This window comes from Tachyglossus aculeatus, chromosome 2 (assembly GCF_015852505.1).
Source record: "Tachyglossus aculeatus isolate mTacAcu1 chromosome 2, mTacAcu1.pri, whole genome shotgun sequence".
In the NCBI taxonomy this organism is placed as follows: domain Eukaryota; kingdom Metazoa; phylum Chordata; class Mammalia; order Monotremata; family Tachyglossidae; genus Tachyglossus; species Tachyglossus aculeatus.
Genome location: NC_052067.1, coordinates 130448201 through 130468497, shown reverse-complemented (window position 1 = coordinate 130468497; position 20297 = coordinate 130448201). Strand labels below are relative to the sequence as shown.

Below are 20297 nucleotides of genomic sequence, written 5' to 3'. Positions count from 1 at the left end.
CACTGTTCTAAGCGCTGGGGAGGTTACAAGGTGATCAGGTTATCCCACAAGGAGGTCACAGTCAATCCCCATTTTACAGATGAGGGAACTGAGGCACAGAGAAGTGAAGTGACTTGCCCAAAGTCACACAGCTGACACTTGGCGGAGCCGGGATTTGAATCCATGACCTCTGACTCCAAAGCCCAGGCTCTTTCCTCTGAGCCACGCTGCCTCTCTAAGCGATGGGGTAGATATAAACTAATCAGGTTGGACATAGTCCATGTCCCACATGGAGTTCATAGATCCCCATTTTACAGATCAATCAATCAATCAATCGTATTTATTGAGCGCTTACTGTGTGCAGAGCACTGTACTAAGTGCTTGGGAAGTACAAGTTGGCAACATATAGAGATGGCCCCTATCCAACAGTGGGCTCACAGTCTAGAAGATAGTAACTGAGGCCCAGAAAAGTGAAGGGACGTGCCCAAGTTCACACAGCAGACAAGTAGTAGCAGAGCCGGGATTCGAACCCAGGTCCTTCGGACTCCCAGCCCTGTTCTCTATCCTATCTCAGAAGCAAGCAGCATTCTCCTTGTGGTCAGGGATTGTGTCTGTCAGTTCTGTTGTACTGTATTTTATTATTCATAATCAGAATAATCAGAATAATAATTGTGGTATTTGTTAAGTGCTTACCGTATACCAGGCACTGTACTAAGCACTGGGGAGGATACAAGCCAAACAAGTTGGACACAGTCCCTGTCCCACGTGAGGCTCACAATTTCAATCCCCATTTTACAGATGAGGTAACCGAGGCCCAGAGAAGTAAAGTAACTTGCCCAAGGTCGCACAGCAGACACATTTCCCAACCATTTAATACAGTGCTCTCCATGCAATAAGAACTCAATAAATACCATTGAGTGATTGATCATCAAAATCTTTGCTTGGCTGATTTACCTTTATTCATTCATTCATCCAATCATATTTATTGAGCGCTTACTGTGTCCAGAGCACTGTACTAAGCGCTTGGGAAGTACAAGTTGGCAACATATAGAGACGGTCCCTACCCAACAGTGGGCTCACGGTCTAGAAAAGAGCACTGTGCTTTCTCCTAGTAGGAAAGCAGCCATACTCTGTTTGTCAACAAATAAGAATAATAATGGCATTTGGTAAGCACTTACTCTGTGCAAAGCACTGTTCTAAGCACTGGGAAGGATACAAGGTGACCACGTTGTCCCACGTAGGGCTCACAGTCCTAATCCCCATTTTACAGATAAGGGAACTGAGGCTCAGAGAAGTTAAGTGACTTGCCCAAGGTCACACAGCAGATATTTGGGGGAGCCGGGATTAGAACCCATGACTCTTACTCCCAAGCTTGGGCTCTTTCCACTGAGCCAAGCTGCTTCTCTAAGGGAGCCCATGAAAGGCCCCACTGAGAGTCCCCTCCTCCAGGAGGCCTTCCCAGACTGAGCCCCCTCCTTCCTCTCCCCCTCCTCCCCCTCTCCATTCCCCCCGCCTTACCTCCTTCCCTTCCCCACAGCACCTGTATATATGTATAGATGTTTGTACGTATTTATTACTCTATTTATTTATTTATTTTACTTGTACGTATCTATTCTATTTATTTTATTTTGTTAATATGTTTTGTTCTCTGTCTCCCCCTTCTAGACTGTGAGCCCACTGTTGGGTAGGGACCATCTCTATATGTTGCCAACTTGTACTTCCCAAGCGCTTAGTACAGTGCTCTACACACAGTAAGTGCTCAATAAATACGATTGATTGATTGTTCCTTGGCATAGAAGATGACCACCCTACTGATGGTTTGATTGATATCACTGACTCCCATGTCCATTTATTGTATAATAATAATAATAATAATAGCATTTATTAAGTGCTTACTATGTGCAAAGCACTGTTCTAATCGCTGGGGAGGTTACAAGCTGATCAGGTTGTCCCACGGGGGGTTCACAGTCTTAATCCCCATTTGACAGATGAGGTCACTGAGGCACAGAGAAGTGAAGTGACTTGCCCAAAGTCACACAGCTGACAATTGGCGGAGCCGGGATTTGAACCCATGACCTCTGACTCCAAAGCCCGTGCTCTTTCCACTGAGCCACGCTGCTTCTCCTAAAAGTAGTAATAATAATAATATTTGTTAAACACTTACTATGTGTCAAGTACACAGTAAGTACAATGGAGTGTTCGACATGATACCTGCCCACAGGGGGTTTATGGTCTACAGAGGGAAGACAGTGGATACAGTACAGGCCTGGGAATCAGAAAGTCATGGATTCTAATCATCATCATCATCATCATCATCATCAATCGTATTTATTGAGCGCTTACTGTGTGCAGAGCATAATCCCAGCTCGGCCATTTTTCATCCAATTGTATTTACTGAGCGCTTACTGTGTGCAGAGCACTGTACTAAGCGCTTGGGAAGTACAAGTTGGCAACACATAGAGACGGTCCCTACCCAACAGCGGGCTCACAGTCTAGAAGGGGGAGACAGACAACAAAACAAAACGTATTAACAAAATAAAATAAATAGAATAAATATGTACAAATAAAATAGATTAATAAATCCGTACAAACATATATACATATATACAGGTGCTGTGGGGAAGGGAAGGAGGTAAGGCGGGGGGGATGGAGAGGGAGAGAAGAGGGAGAGGAAGGAGGGGGCTCAGTGTGGGAAGGCCTCCTGGAGGAGGTGAGCTCTCAGTAGGGCTTTGAAGGGAGGAAGAGAGCTGTGTGATGGTGGACAAGTCTCTTTACTTCTCTGGGCTTCAGTCCTCTCATCTGGAAAATGGGGATAAAGACTGTGAGCCCCATGTGGGGCAGAGACTGTGTCCAACTCCATTTGCTTGTATCCAGCCCAGCTCTTAGTTCAATGCCTGGCACAAAGTAAGCGCTCAACAAATACCATCATTATGAGTATTACCACCAATTCTGTAGAGTGTACTCTCCCGGATAATAATAATAATGATGATGGTGTTTGTTCAGTGCTTACTCTGTGCCAAGCACTGTTCTAAGCACCGGAATGCTTAGTGCACTGTAAGTGCTCAATAAATCAGAAGCAGCGTGGCTCAGTGGAAAGAGCCCGGGCTTTGGAGTCAGAGGTCATGGGTTCAAATCCTCAGCTGTGTGACTCTGGGCAAGTCACTTAACTTCTCCGTGCCTCAGTTCCCTCATCTGGAAAATGGGGATGAAGACTGTGAGCCCCCCCGTGGGACAACCTGATCACCTTGTAACCTCCCCAGCGCTTAGAACAGTGCTTTGCACATAGCAAGCGCTTAATAAATGCCACTATTAATAAATCCAGTCGATGGACTGACAGAGGAAATAGTAGAATATAAGGATATGAACATAAGCGCTGTGGGGTTGGGGTGAGTTAATCGACTAGCCCAAGGTTACATAGCAACTGGCGGAGCCGGGATTAGAACCCAGGTCCTCTGACTCCCAGCCCTATGATCTTTCCACTAAGCCATGCTGCTTCCCATGTATAATGGGGGGATAAAAGTTACTGCTCAACCAATAATAATAATGATAATAATGGCATTTATTAAGCGCTTACTATGTGCAAAGCACTGCTCTAAGCAATCTAACCAATTGCACATGACTCACCTGAAAGTCTCCCCCATCAAATCCAAGAGCCTTTCTTGGATCCCCTGTGAGTCCACTGTTGGGTAGGGACCATCTCTATATGTTGCCAATTTGTATCATCATCATCATCAATCGCATTTATTGAGCGCTTACTATGTGCAGAGCACTGTACTAAGCGCTTGGGAAGTACAAATTGGCAACATATAGAGACAGTCCCTACCCAACAGTGGGCTCACAGTCAAAGCGGTTTGTACTTCCCAAGCGCTTAGTACAGTGCTCTGCACATAGTAGGCGCTCAATAAATACGATTGATGATGATGATGATGATGTTGCCAACTTGTACTTCCCAAGTGCTTAGTACAGTCCTCTGCACACAGTAAGCGCTCAATAAATACAATTGAATGAATGAATGAATGAATGAATCCCCAAGAACCCATTCGGAGTTTTTTCTAAATTCCCAGATGGTTCCACTTCTCCTGAAGTATCTAACCACACGAGGTGATCAGTCAATCCATCAATGGCATTTATTGAGTGCTTACCGTGTGCAGAGCACTGTACTAAGCATTTGGGAGTCTACACTAGAACAGCTTGGTAGACACGTTCCCTGCTCACAACAAGCTTACAGTCTAGAAGGGGAGACAGACAATAATGTAAATAAATAAATTGTGGAAATGTACGTAAGTGCTCTGGGGCTGAGAGAGGGATGAATAAAGGGGTGGAAATCTAAATGCAAAGACCAATTTTTGATTCTATTATCTCTTTTCAGTGTATCCTAGACTACAAAGTGCTCAAGTGACACTACATGGCCAATTTCATTTTCTTTTCACGTAAAGATCTGAAGCCACTTTTACCTTGAAACAGGTCGAATGACAACAAATCTGTAAGTCACCTAAGATCATTTTTGTCTCTGTGCCTAGGGGTTTTCGGCAGTAGGTACACATATCTCTTTCCACGATGGACCTGGGGAAACAAAAAGCCATTTTTTCATCAGCCAGAGTAGCAGTAAACATTTATTAAGTCACTCGTGTGCTAAGTTAGAACATTAACAGTGGATTCTCTGTTTTAAACCTATCTACTTTATCGAATGTACACATTATGAAGTACATAAATAATACCAGTGTTCACCAAAGTAAATGTGAGGAAATGATGTGGTTATAATATTGCCGGAATGAAGTTTGGGGAATGCTGTAAGGGAAGGGTCATTCAATCAGTAAATCAATTAATGGTATTTATTGGGTGCTTACTGTGTGCCGAGTGCTGTACTAAACACTTGGAAATGTACAGAGTTGGTAGACACAATCCCTGTCCACAAAGAGGTTAGGGTCTAGAGGAGACCCTCTCTATCCCCCTCTCCATCCCCCCCATCTTACCTCCTTCCCTTCCCCACAACACCTGTATATATGTATATATGTTTGTACATATTTTTTTACTCTATTTATTTATTTTATTTGTACATATCTATTCTATTTATTTTATTTTGTTAGTATGTTTGGTTTTGTTCTCTGTCTCCCCCTTTTAGACTGTGAGCCCACTGTTGGGTAGGGACTGTCTCTATATGTTGCCAATTTGTACTTCCCAAGCGCTTAGTACAGTGCTCTGCACATAGTAAGCGCTCAATAAATACGATTGATGATGATGATGAGACAGGATTGGTGTCAAAATTCTGGGCAAATTACGTTGCTGAGCAGTGGCCTTTCTGCTTCTGCCTTTGGCACAGTGACTGTGGGAAGCAGCGTAGCATAGTGGATAAAGCACAAGCCCGAGAATCAGAAGGTCATGGGTTCTAATCCCGTCTCTACCATTTTTCTATTGTGTGACCCCGGGCAAGTCACTTCACTGTGCCTCAGTTTCCTCATCTGTCAAATGGGGATTAAGACTGTGAGCCTTAGGTGGGACAGCAGCGTGTCTCAGTGGAAAGAGCACGGGCTTTGGAATCAGAGGTCGTGGGTTCAAACCCCAGCTCCGCCACTTGTCAGCTGTGTGACTTTGGGCAAGTCACTTCACTTCTCTGGGCCTCAGTTACCTCATCTGTAAAATGGGGATTAAGACTGTGAGCCCCCAGTGGGACAACCTGATCACCTTGTAACCTCCTCAGCGCTTAGACAGTGCTTTGCACATAGTAAGCACTTAACAAATACCAATAGTATTATTATTTCTTTCCAAGCGCTTAGTACAGTGCTCTGCACACAGTAAGTGCTCAATAAATATGATTGAATGAATGAATGAATGAATGAATGAATGAACTCATATTTTTTTTTTAGACTGTGAGCCCACTGTTGGGTAGGGACTGTCTCTATACGTTGCCAACTTGTACTTCCCAAGCGCTTAGTACAGTGCTCTGCACACAGTAAGCGCTCAATAAATACGATTGATGATGACAGGGAATGTGTCCGACCTTACTACCTTGTATCTACCCCAGTGCTTAGAACAGTGCCAGGCACATAGTGAGCGCTTAACAAATACTATTATTATTATTATTGTTATTGTTATTATTGTCTGCTGCGTGACTTTGGGCAAGTCACTTAACTTCTCTGGCCCTCAGGTCCCTCATCTGTAAAATGGGGATAAAAACTGTGAGCCCCATGTGGGACAGGGACTATATCCAACCTGCTATGTGTTGCCGAATTGTACTTTCCAAGGGTTTAGTACAGTGCTCTGCAGACAGTAAGCGCTCAATAAATATAACTGAATGAATGAATGATTTACTTGAATCTACCCTGGTGCTTTGTAAGTCTGGAACATAGTAGACAGTTAAATATCATTAAAAAAACCCCAAATCTCATGAATTAAGACACAGTGAGTAAATACAGCTGACTTCTGATTTGGAGAATAATCAGGAAATCAGTGGCATTTATTACTATGTGCAGAACACTGTACTAAGCATCTGGGAAAGAACAATGCACTACAGTTGGTAGACGTGATCCCTGCCCACAAGAGGCTTAAAATAATAGTGAGAGAGTGACCACATCAAACAGTATGAGTTTAAACAGCACTGGTGCTTGCTCACGCGAGTTGGCTAAAACTATGCCAACAAATTAAAAACATTTTAAAATTCTGCACCCACATTTCTTGCTTCCCACGCGGGTCAGTTAAATAGCGTAAACATCGCTATGCTGTTTGAATTTTTGCTTGATGAGAAGAGAAACGAGTTTCTCTCGTTTACGAGGCATGGGGGAAATATACGACAGCTCGATATTTGCAGGAGATGTCCAGGGTAGCAGAGTGAAGTATGGGCTACGGGGAAGTTTGGGGGAAACGGAGGCACGGAGGTCAGGGGGGAGGCTGACGCCCTAGTTGAGTTAGGCTATCAGAAGAGCTTGGTGGCTAATTGGGTGGAGGGGTGGGGAGGATTCTGGAGATAATGTGAAGCCGAATGGCCTAGGGGATAGAGCACGGGCCTGAGACTCAGAAGGTTGTGGGTTCTAATCCTGAACTCCACCACTTGGCCTCTGTGTGACTCTGGGCAAGTCACTTCACTTCTCTGTGCCTCGGTTACCTCCTCTGTAAAATGGCAATCGAGACTGTGAGCCCCATGGGGGACTGTGTCTCACCCGATTTGCTCGGACTCACCCCGCGCTTAGTGCAATAGAGAAGCAGGGTGGCTCAGTGGAAAGAGCACGGGCTTGGGAGACACAGGTCATGGGTTCGCATCCCGCCTCCCCCACATGTCTGCTGTGTGACCTTGGGCAAGTCACTTCACTTCTCTGTGCCTCAGTTCCCTCATCTGTAAAATGGGGACTAAGACTATGAGCCCCACATGGGACAACCTCATCTCCTTGTATTCCCCCCAGTGCTTAGAACAGTGATGATGATGATGGTATTTGTTCAGCACTTACTATGTGCAAAGCACTGTTCTAAGCACTGGATAATGGTATTGTTAAGTGCTCACTATGTGCAAAGCACTGTTGTAAGCGCTGGGGAGGTTACAAGGTGATCAGGTTGTCCCACGGGGGGCTCACAGTTTTAATCCCCATTTTTACAGATGAGGGAACTGAGGCACAGAGAAGGGAAGTGACTTGCCCAAGGTCACACAGCTGACAGTTGGAGGAGTCGGGATTTGAACCCATGACCTCTGACTCCAAAGCCTGGGCTTTTTCCACTGAGCCACAATGATTCTCAACAGTGCTTTGCACATAGTAAGTGCTTAACAAATACCAACATTATTATTATTATTATTATAATGTCTGGCATGTAGTAAGCTTAAAAAACAGCATAATAATTATTATTATTCTTAGGAAGAACCAAAGCCATTGATGTTTTTACTGGTAAGAAAACAGGCAGGGGGTTGGTGTTGATGGGGGAAGAAGGCCTTACTATCTCCACTCTCCTATTCTATAGCAATGGACTGGAGACTCAGCCTCCAAATAGGGATCTCTGATGGGGGAAGAAGGCCTTACTATCTCCGCTCTCCTATTCTATAACAATGGACTGGAAACTCAGCCTCCAAATAGGGATCTTTCCTGCCGTTACCTCTCCGGAGCGGGGGGTCTAGCGGGCTGGAGGTGGAGGGGATGGGGGAGAATGCTAGGTTGTCCAGGGCCTGGAAGGATTCACATTTCCATACTCTTGGGGTAGGATGGGCCACTGATGTGAAGCCACTTACTCCATTCCTCGGGGAGGGCTGAAGGGTTTGGTGGTTAAGCTGAGTAGTGGCCATGGGAATAATTGTCAGGGAGACATAGGAACAGGAGGCCTGTTTTTTGGGGAAAGCTGACTAAATCAGCTTGGAAGATTTGAGCACTGCGGAAAGTAGGTTCCCTCTCCCCTCCCCTCGCCCACAGAGAAGCTAATGGGCTAGGGGCCAGCTGGGAAGCCTCCTGGACCAACATCAGAAGACACCCTCAACCTGAAAGATGGAACCGATAAGCAGCATGGCCTAGAGGAAAGAGCACAATCCTAGGAACCAGAGGACCTGGATTCTAATTCTGGCTCTGCCACCCGTCTGCTGTGTGACCTTGGGCAAGTCACTTCGCTTCCCTGGGCCTCAGTTTCCTCATCTGTTAAATGGGGATTAAGATTGTGAGCCCCATATGGGACAGGGACCGTGTCCAGCCTAATTATCTTTAACTACCCCAGCACCTAGTACAGGGTCTGACACATAGCTGGCGCTTAACAAGAACCACAGTTATTATGAATATGAAGGCAACTCCTCTTTCCCTGGAAAGGTTCATGTTAATGATGGCAAAGAATTTCTTCAGGTCAATCAATCACTAGGATTTATTGAGCGCTTACTGTGTGCAGAGCACTATACTAAGTGCTTGGGAGAATAAATACAGCATGGCTCAGTGGAAAGGGCATGGGCTTTGGAGTCAGAGGTCAGGGATTCAAATCCCGGCTCCGCCAATTGTCAGCTGTGTGACTTTGTGTCACTTAACTTCTCTGTGCCTCAGTTACCTCATCTGTAAAAGGAGGATTAAGACTCTGAGACCCCCGTGGGACAACCTGATCACCTTGTAACCTCCCCAGCGCTTAGAACAGTGCTCTCCGCATAGTAAGCACTTAATAAATGCCATCATTATTTATTATTATTATTATTATTACATAGCAGACACATTCCTTGCCCACAATGATCTTACAGCCTAGAGCTTACAATAGGGACACAGCTGTGGAGCACTTAAGAGGTGTGCAGTTTCCCTGCTGGAATATCACATTTAGGTTAACTCCGGGGGCATCCCCTGGTCTCCTCCAGTCATCATGGCTTTGAGGAAAGATGTCGTGATCTGACGTATGCATTTTGCCACCCACATTTAAGCCTCGTTCTCTGGTGCCAAGTCTAAGGTCATTCAGTCAATCGTATTTATTGAGCACTTACCACGTGCAGAGCACTGTACTAAGCACTTGGGAGAGTACAATATAACCGCAAATAGACACATTCCTGCCCACAATGAGCTCACAGTCTAGAGGTGGAGACAGACATTAATAATAATAATGATGATATTTGTTAAGCGCTTACTATGTTCCAAGCACTGGGGGAGATACAAGGTTATCAGGTTGTCCCACGTGGGGCTCACGGTCTTAATCCCCATTTTACTGATGAGGTAACTGAGGCACAGAGAAGTTAAGTAACTTGACCAAAGTCACACAGCTGATAAATGGTGGAGCCGGGATTAGAACCCACGACCTCTGACTCCCAAGCCCAGGCTCTTTCCCCTAAGCCATGCTGCTTCCCAAATAATACAAATGCAATATAATATTTTAATACAAATAAATAAATACTACAAATAAATGCTTACCAATCTGATGTTGAATAGACCGTTTGGATAGCTCTTCCAGAACTGCTTTCCTCCGCCCCGACTTTTGGTGATTTGCTGTAAACCAACACAAAGTAGGAAGAACATGAAAAATGCTCTTTGTTTTCTCTTCTGCAAGTCTGCTTGGGAATAGTGAAAGTACACAAATCTCTACCATCGACATTAGAAATGAGAAATCTGATCATTTCTAGCATCTGCGTATGCATCGACGCACATACGGGGGAGAGAGATTTAAATAGGGGACCAGAATCACTCAGGAGTTTGATAGAAGTCAAGCTGCCAAAATTCAGAATGGTTTCATTTTCTGACTTGAGATCCCTGAGACAGTAGAGTTCAGAAAGTTTGTAAAATAAGTGGAAGAATGCATCATGAATTGTAGTGTTGTTTCTCTCTTTCTAAGGATTTCAAGATGACTTCATTGCTCTGCTAGGGTTCCTGAATGTCACTTTGAGCCGGAGACAAGTAAAATCAGGATGACACTGCACTGGTGCCTGTTGAAAATGAACTCTTAAATCCCTCATCCAACCTCAAGGCTGTTGAGGTGTCAGAAACCAAATGTTTCCATTATTCTTGAGAATTGTTCTTAATGGAGATAACCCGACATTTTTTAATCGAACCATTTCTCAAGAACATTGTCCTTTGGTACACAGGTGTCAGAAATGATTCTAACCAAGATGAAAAATGAGGAAGAAAGGGAGGCTGCATGGCTTAATGAAAATAGCATGGGACTAGGAAACCCAGTTAGGATCCCTTGGACAAGTCAATTAATCTCCCTGAGCCTCAGTTTCCTCAAATGTAAAGTGGGGCTAAGGTTACCTTAAAACTGGTGATAAAGTGTCTAATCAATTAAAAAAAACTACAGTGACTAGCTTAATGTGTTTTATTTTAATTCAAGATACATTTTTCCTCAAATCATCCAGCCATCCTTTTACTATTAGAAATAGAAAACTGTATCCAGTCCCAAAATGACAATAAACATTTATTTATTCTAGGAGCCCCTACTTGAAAGTGGGAGACTACTCTTCAATAAAGATATTTTTACAATGATTAAATAAATGGAAATATTTGAGAAAACTTTCCAATACCTATTCTTCACAAATGATCTTGTGTACACAACAGTGTCCTTTGGACTTGAGAACCTGGTTGTAGTATTAGAGCTGAAATATAAACATTTGTAACTGCATTTTTAAAAGTTTATCAACAACGGTAATAATAACAAAGGCTATTTTCAAACCAGAGTTATCACTGAATAAACCTTAAGGCAGAAGATGGATGTCATATTCATTCATTCATTCAATCGTATTTATTGAGCGCTTACTGTGTGCAGAGCACTGTACTAAGCGCGTGGGAAGTACGAGTTGGCAACATATAGAGACAGTCGCTACCCAACAACAGGCTCACAGACATAGGGGCTGCTGTTTCTTTCAAAATACAAAGTTATTCAGTGAATATTAATAGTCAAGTGCTTACTGATTCATTTATTCAATCATATTTATTGAGCGCTTACTGTGTGCAGAGCACTGTACTAAGCGCTTGGGAAGTACAACTTGGCAACATATAAAGACAGTCCCTATCCAACAGTGGGCTCACAGTCTAGAAGGGGGAGACAGACAACAAAACAAAACACATTAACAAAATAAAATAAATAGAATAAATATGTACAAGTAAAATAGAGTAATAAATACATACAAACATATATACATAGGATATGTATATCCTAGACATGTATATCAGTATGCATATATACTGATCCACCCTCTCCTCAAATTCATGATTTACAATTAAAATATCAGCTTCTCATCAGTACTTAAAATATTACTAAAAGTACTTAAAATAAAAAATACTGATAAATACTGATGACTTGACACCTGTCTACATGTTTTGTTTTGTTGTCTGTCTCCCCCTTCTAGACTGTGAGCCCGTTGTTGGGTAGGGACCGTCTCTATATGTTGCTGACGTTTTTCAAGAATCTATCATTTACTTAGAAACATGACATGTTTTTCAAGAATCTATTGTTTACTTAGAAATCCAGTATCGAAGAACTCATTTGGAATTACAGGGTAATACAATAATCCCTTTATGCCCATATCCATGAATGACTTGTGGCCTAGTGGAAAGAGCACGGGTTTGGGAGTCAGAGGACCTGGGTTCTAATCCCTGCTCTGCCACTTGTCTGCTGCGTGACTTTGGGCAAGTCACTCAACTTCTCTGTGCCTCAGTTTCCTCATCTGTAAAATCGGGGTTAAGACTGTGAGCTTCATGTGGGACAGGGACTGTGCCTAACATGAATATCTTTAATCTACCCCAGACCTTAGTACAGTGCCTGGCATGGAGTAAGTGTTTAACAAATATTGCAAAAAAAATGATTAAGCTAATTCATAATGTGGAAAAACTTTCAGCTATAACCGCTGTAGAATATGACTCTAGTGTTGCACATACAAGGTGCAGCATACGTTGTTACACTGTCACATAACATGGAGTCATTTACAACTTGTGTCGTACTGTTGAATAGAGTGTTGGTTGCTTGTGGAAAATGCATGGAGACACTTGACTAACCCCGTATTTCAATGTTTCTTCTCACTTGCTTTCACGTCCTACTGATATTTTCCAACAGCGAATGAATAACGTGAGCAAATTATAATGTAAATTTCCCAATAAATGGCCTAAAGTAATGTTTTACGAGACGGTCATAGAGGATTCATAATGCCCTAATTACACTGCATGTGAAATATTGTGTCAATCCTTAAATTTAAAAAAGTGTTTTTAATGAGAGGACCTAATGTATATTTGTTTATACATATGCCCTTAGTGAGAATCTTATAGATGAGAACTACCTAGATTCTAAAGGCAAGGATAGGGGGCAGGGAATGGTTCTGTTAAATTGTTGTGTCATACTCTCCCAAGTGCTTAGTACAGTGCTCTGCACACAGTGAGTGCTCAATAAATACAACTGATTGATTTGAAGACCTCTATTACTATTTTTTTTATATGGAAAGAAAAAGTTGCATGTCCCTCATTATAGATTATTGAGTGGAATACCTAGTTTCTCTTCTGGTCTCAGAAGGGCGAGCTGTGTTTCCACTGGACCGATTATTCAGTTCTTTATTATGTTCCTCAGCCCTGAAGGAGCAAATACAGAGAAATAAGATATTCACATAACAGTCCACTTTTGTTCTTTTTTCTTTCTTGGACATAATTGTTCTAGTAACTCAATAACAAGTGTAAAGACTTTGTGCTCCAGTTAGCCAAAGAAGGGTGGTTAATTTGAAGGCTACCATTATTTCCTCTGGTCTATTTCTTAAAGTAACCACCTGCTAGTTGGTCTATTTTGTCGTGTTAACCACAACCCTTTACAAAAACACAATCCATATCAAGAAATTGATTTGGGATTTTTTTCCACCCCAGATGGAGCATTTCTGAATGCTCCCTTGGCATAATATATTTAAATTATATCTGTTGAATGAAAATGATTCAAAGCTCATCTCTAAGAAGTCTCATTTGCAGTTGTTTTTGGAATGAGAAAAGGGACTGGCAGAAGAATTCTGACCCCTTTTTTTGATATCTCAATGCCGTTAAGTTAAGCAATTTTAAGTCTACATAGTGTCAATTGCGGCTCAGAGGAAAGAGCCCGGGCTTTGGAGTCAGAGGTCATGGGTTCAAATCCCAGCTTCGCCACTTGTCAGCTGTGTGACTTTGGGCAAGTCACTTAACTTCTCTGGGCCTCAATTGCCTCATCTGTAAAATGGGGATTAAGACTGTGAGCCCCACGTGGGACAACTTGATCACCTTGTAACCTCCCCAGTGCTTAGAACAGTGCTTTGCACATAGTAAGTGCTTAATAAATGCCATTAAAAAATCGGATAATCAATCAGTAGCATTTATTGAGCACTTACTGTTCTAAGCACTTGAATGCAATAGAGTTGGTAGACAAGTGTTATGTCTATTTAAAAAGTGGAAACTAAAATATGAATAAAAGTCTAGGCATTTTCCCCCACTTGAATGCAATAGAGTTGGTAGACAAGTGTTATTTCTATTTAAAGAGTGGAAACTGAAATATGAATAAAAGTCTAGGCATTTTCCCCCTCTACATCAATAAGTCCAATCAAATGATAGATTTATTATGCACTCAAATGTGTATACAGCATTGTATTAGTCACTCAGGAGAGTACAGCAGGCCTTCCTAGACTGAGCCCCCTTCTCCGCCTCTCCATCCCCACCTGCCTTGCCTCCTTCCCCTCCCCACAGCACCTGTATATATGTATATATGTTTGTACGTATTTATTACTCTATTTATTTTATTTGTACATATTTATTCTATTTATTTCATTTTGTTAATATGTTTCATTTTGTTCTCTGTCTCCCTCTTCTAGACTGTGAGCCCACTGTTGGGTGGGGACCATCTCTATATGTTGCTAACTTGTACTTCCCAAGCGCTTAGTACAGTGCTCTGCACACAGTAAGCGCTCAATAAATACGATTGAATGAATGAATGAATACAACAGAATTAGTAGACTTGAGGAGCTTACATTCTAGTGGTGGAGGCCAGCACCAAATTAATTTAAATACGGTAGGAATTAGGAAAAGAGGATGCATATTTGAGTTAGCGATTAAGTTCAGGAATGTGCAACAGGAGATGAGGGGTTCACAAGTGACCAGGCAACACATAACTGTTGAAGTGGCTAATTGGCTGTGCAGGACACAGCCAATTGGATATGTTGGATATGTTGCCAACTTGTACTTCCCAAGCGCTTAGTACAGTGCTCTGCACACATTAAGCGCTCAATAAATACGATTGATGATGATGATGATGACTGGAAAACACAGGGATAGAAGGAACCAGGGAAGGCCACCCGGAGGAGATGTGACTTCAGAAGGGCTTTGAAGATGGGGGAGAGCTGTGTTCTGCTGTATTTGAATAATAATAATAATAATGGTATTTGTTAAGCGCTTACTATGTGCAAAAACACTGTTCTAAGCTCTGAGGAGGATACAAGGTGATTAGGTTGTCCCATGCAGGGCTCACAGTCTTCAACTCCATTTTACAGCTGAGGTCACTGAGGCCCAGAGAAGCGAAGTGACTTGTCCAAAGTCACACAGCTGACAAGTGGCGGAGCCAGGATTAGAACCCACGACTTCCCAACTCCCAAGCCCGGGCTCTTGCCACTAAGCCACGCCGAAGGAGGAGAAAGGTGTGAGCAGGAGATTGGTAGCAGGAGGGATGAGGATGAAGCACAGTGAATGGTTAGTTTTTGAGGAGTGAAGAACGTGAGCTGAAGCGTAGTTAGGCCTGAGGGGTGATGTGAGCTGAAATGTAGTGAAGGGAGAGGGGTGAGTGAGAAGGAGAGAGCTGAGTTACCCAAAGCCATCAGTTAGAAGTTCCTGCTTGAGGTGGCGAGGAATGGGGCTCTTGGAAGTTTTTGAGGAATGGGGAGTTATTACAAGTTACAGAAAAGCAAAGGGAAAGATTTAGTTCCTTACCAATTAATCGTCATAATCCAAGGTAGGATTTTCCTTCAACTATTGAATGAATAGGCAAATCATTTTGGAAATTCATTCATTCATTCATTCATTCAATCGTATTTATTGAGCACTTACTGTGTGCAGAGCACTGTGCTAAGCGCTTGGGAAGTATAAGTCGGCAACATATAGAGACGGTCCCTACCCAACAGTGGGCTCACAGTCTAGAAGGGGGAGACAGAGAAGAAAACAAAACATATTAACAGAATAAAATAAATAGAATAAATATGTACAAGTAAAATAAATCAATAAATAATAATAATAATAATGGCATTTATTAAGCCCTTATTATGTGCAAGGCACTGTTCTAAGCACTGGGGAGGTTACAAGGTGATCAGGTTGTCCCAATAAGTACGTACAAACATATATACATATATACAGGTGCTGTGGGGAAGGCAAGGAGGTAAGGTGGGGGGAATGGAGAGGGGAAGGAGGGGGAGAGGAAGGGGGGGGGCTCAGTGTGGGAAGGCCGCCTGGAGGAGGTGAGCTCTCAGTAGGGCCTTGCTGACGGCGGGACAGGCGAGAACAAGGCACGGTGAGGAGATTAGCGGCAGAGGAGCGGAGGGTGCAAGCTGGGCTGGAGGAGGAGAGAAGGGAGGTGAGGTAGGAGGGGGTGAGGGGATGGACAGCCTTGAAGCCGAGGGTGAGGAGTTTCTACCTGATTTATTAATTAAATCGTACTTACTGAGCACTTACTGTGTGCAGAGCACTGTACTAAGTGCTTGGAAAGTACAATTCAGCAACAAAGAGGGACAATCCCTGCCCACAGTGTTCAAAAACATTCCCTAGGGCAAATATTGTATAAGCACATACAATTGCAACAGAATGATCTTTGAATGCAGAGAAAACTGAAAGAATGAATAAATGAATAAAAGACTGTAAGCTCATTATGGGCTGGGAATGTATCTACCAACTCTGGAATATTGTTTTCTTCCAAGTGCTTAGTACAGTGCCCTGCACACAGTAAGTGCTAAATATGATTGATTGATTGAATAAATAAATGAATTAATGAATGACCTTAGTTAAGGTAAATTCATTCTGAACAGCATCTTATTTTTCTTTAAGCTTCAGTCTAATTAATTATAGTACTTGCTAAGTGCATACTATGTGCTAAGCATAGTTCTAAGCGCTGTGGTAGATGCAATTTAATCAGGTTGGATAGTCCCTGACCCACATAGGGCTCACATTCTCAATCCCCACTTTACAGATGAGGTAACTGAGGCAGTGAAGTGCCTTGCCCAAGGTCACACAGCACACAAGTGGCTGAGCCGGGATTAGAACCCATGACCTTCAATGACACTAGCAATTCATTCAGTCGTTTTTATTGAGCACTTACTGTGTGCAGAGCACTGTACTAAGCACTTGGGAGAGTGCCATATAACAATAAACAGACACATTCCCTGCCCATAAAAAGCTTACAGTCTAGAACTAAAGGACCTCGGCCTCTGCCGCTATCAGTGAAAACATACCAAATTACAAAACAGAAAACAAAATTTTATTCTGAGAGCTTAATAATACAGGATGTCCAAAGGATTGATGTGTATATGCTGTTTCTCTTACAGTTTAGAGCTAAAGATTACCACCAACCTATCAAGTCTACCCCAAATAGTATGTGCCAAGACTGTGTGGATATATCATTGTAAATCTTACCATTTACCAGTCAGATCCGTAACGGGGTTGACATCAATAAGATTATTAAGGCTTTGGCTCCTAGGAAAATGAAAAAGCAAAAAAAACAGGATGGTGAATCTGCTTGTAAATTGTTCAACAAGTCCAAGGCTGTCATTGATTTCTCCCCAGGGCTCCTCCAATTAATTTTTGAGTTGGAACCTATTCGAATTCTATTCTCTCTCAGCATCCATTAAGGCTTTTGTATTGATTCTCCCCACCTCCCTTAAAGAAATGGAAGTATAATCTAAATTCAGTCAGTTCCAGATTGGTCTCACATTCATTCTGGATGGCGCTGGATATCAAGCCATCGAGCCTCAGGAAATATTATTGTACTTTCTTAGGTAAATGTTAGCAAAGATTCCGAAGGCCAAAGTCTTCAGAAGAGGATGGTGCTGTGTAAAAGTTTCAGGGTCCGGCCCTTAATAAGTTGATCAAAATGAAGTCCTTTCACCCCTACTCTGCAGATAACTTATTTTCAACCTGAGAAGGGTGAAACAAAGTTCTATAGAGCCTATTTTGCTGTCTATTCAAGCAGCGTGGCTCAGTGGAAAAAGCCTGGGCTTCGGAGTCAGAGGTCAGGGGTTCAAATCCCGGCTCCGCCGGTTGTCAGCTGTGTGACTTCGGGCAAGTCACTTAACTTCTCTGGGCCTCAGTTACCTCATCTGTAAAATGGGGATTAAGACTGTGAGCCCCCGTGGGACGACGTGATCACCTTGTAACCTCCCAAGTGCTTTGCACATAGTAAGCACTTAATAAATGCCATTATTATTATTATTATTATTATTATCAATCAATTGCAGTGGGCAGGGCTTGTCACTGTTTATTGCTGTATTGTTCTTTCCCAAGTTAAGCACTTAATAAATATGATTGAATGAATTTACTGAGTGCTTACTGTGTGCAGAACACTGTACTAAGTGCTTGGGAGGGTACAATATAACAGGGATGGTGGACCCATGCTCTCCCAAGCGCTTAGTACAGTGCTCTGCACACAGTAAGTGCCCAATAAATACGATTGAATGAATGAATGAATGAATGAATGCCCAGCAGGAGCTTTCAATCTCTCTTTCTCCAGCCCAGCCCACACCCTCCGCTCCTCTGCCACTGCTAACCTCCTCACTGTACCTTGTTCTCACCTGTCCCGAGTTGGACCCCGGCCCACATCCTTCCCCTGGCCTGGAATGCCCTCCCTCCGCACATCCGCCAAACTATCTCTCTTCCTCCCTCAAATCCCTACTGAGAGCTCACCTCCTCCAGGAGGCCTTCCCAGACTGAGCCCCCTTTTTCCTCTCCTCCTCCCCATCCCCCCCACCCTACCTCCTTCCCCTCCCCACAGCACCTGTATATATGCTTGTACAGATTTATTACTCTATTTTACTTGTACATATTCACTCTTCTATTTATTTTGTTAATGACGTGCATTTAGCTTTAATTCTATTTGTTCTGATGACTTGACACCTGTCCACATGTTTTGTTTTGTTGTCTGTCTCCCCTTCTAGACTGTGAGCCTGTTATTGGGTAGGGACCGTCTCTCTATGTTGCCAACTTGTACTTCCCAAGTGCTTAGTACAGTGCTCTGCACACAGTAAGCGCTCAATAAATACGATTGAATGAATGAATGAATCTAGAGGAGGAGGTAGAGTTCACATGAGTGAGCTATTTGTTTTCCCTGGTTTAATCTTGCTAAATATTTCTAAACATTAGATCTTATAAGTCACAGAGCCTAAAGGTAATTTAAGATACATTTTGTGATATGAAGGACGTCAATTTCAAGAGTTTCGGAGAGGATCACGTTGGAAAAAACTGTATCTGGGACCCCAAAATACTAGGGAGCCAACCAAGGTGGAGTAATTGTTTCAAGACTGACTCCCTATTCTTCCCTTAATGCAGTTCATGTGGTCATCCTCAGTCAGAGGCAGGGAAAGGATTCAATGTACTGCTAATTGGGGAGTAAAACTGTGAGCCCCATGTGGGACAGGGACTGTGTCCAACCCAATTTGCTTGTATCTACCCCAGCGCTTAATACAGTGCATGGGGTGACAATTATTATTATTATTATTATTATTATTATTATTGTTACTAATAGTATCCCCATTCCCTCTCGCCCTGTGTCCAAACACACCTTTCCCAGCTATGTTTTTATCCCACCTTCCAGCCAGTTAAAAAGGACTGTGCTATGTTTACTACTAATAGTGATGATAATAATAATGTTAGTATTTGTTAAGTGCTTACTGTGTGCCAGCCACTCTCGTAAATGCTGGGAGAGGATACAAGCAAATTAGGTTGGACACAGTCCCTGTACTATGTGAGGCTCACAGTCTTACTCCCCATTTAGCAGTACATTGGCTCCTCTCCCTGCCTTTGACTGAGGATGCCTACATGAACCGCATTAAGGGGGAGAATAGGGAGTCAGTCAGGAACTTCTTCTCCACCTTGGCTAGCTCCCTAGTATTTTGGGATCCCAGATAGAGCCTTTTCCAATGTGATTCTCCAAGAAACTCTTGAAATTGACTTCTTTTATATCACAAAATGTATCTTGAATTACCTTTAGGCTCTGTGACAAAATATCTAATGTATAGAAATATTTAGCAAGGTTAAACCGGGGAAAACAAACAGTTCACTCATGTGAACTCATCTTACAGATGAGGTTACTGAGGCACAGAGAAGTGAAGTGACTTGTCCAAGTTCAAACAGCAGATGGCTGGCAGAGTCAGGATTAGAACCCATGACCTTCTGAGTCCCCAGCCTGTGCTCTATCCACTATGCCATGCTGCTTCTCCCTGCATCAGTGGTATTTACTGAGCTCTGACTCTGTGGAAGGCACTGTTCTAAACTCTTCGGAGAGTGCAGTGTAGCCTAGTGGATAGAGCACGGGCTTGGAAGTCAGAAAGACCTGAGTTCTAATCCTGACTCTGTCACGTCTGCTGTGTGAACTTTGGCAAGTCACTTCACTTCTCTGTGCCTCAGTTACCTCATCTGTAAAGTGGAGGTTAAGATTGTGAGCGCCATGTGGGACAGGGACTGTGTCCAACCCCATTTGCTTGTATCCACCCCAGCACTTACAACAGTGCTTGCTACATAGTAAGCACTTAACAAATACCACAATTATTATTATTATCATCATTATTATTAGACACATCCCCTGCCCACAGGGCACTCCTGATTGGTGCATCTCAATCACGTGCTCCAACGGATAGCTATTCTATTTATTTTATTTTGTTAGTATGTTTGGTTTTGTTCTCTGTCTCCCCCTTTTAGACTGTGAGCCCACTGTTGGAT

At 42.9% G+C, this 20297-nt stretch overlaps 1 protein-coding gene across 1 annotated transcript in view; it reads right to left on the bottom strand.

The window, feature by feature from the left end:
* Positions 1–20297, bottom strand: part of SCEL (sciellin) — a 184279-nt gene that overhangs the window by 10325 nt on the left and 153657 nt on the right. The window contains exons 36-40 of the mRNA XM_038742716.1: positions 17001–17060; positions 12873–12953; positions 10919–10990; positions 9816–9890; positions 4434–4542 (exon numbers count right to left, since the gene is read on the bottom strand). Of these exons, the coding sequence (XP_038598644.1) occupies positions 4434–4542; positions 9816–9890; positions 10919–10990; positions 12873–12953; positions 17001–17060 (397 nt within the window). The remainder of the gene's footprint in view (positions 1–4433; positions 4543–9815; positions 9891–10918; positions 10991–12872; positions 12954–17000; positions 17061–20297) is intronic.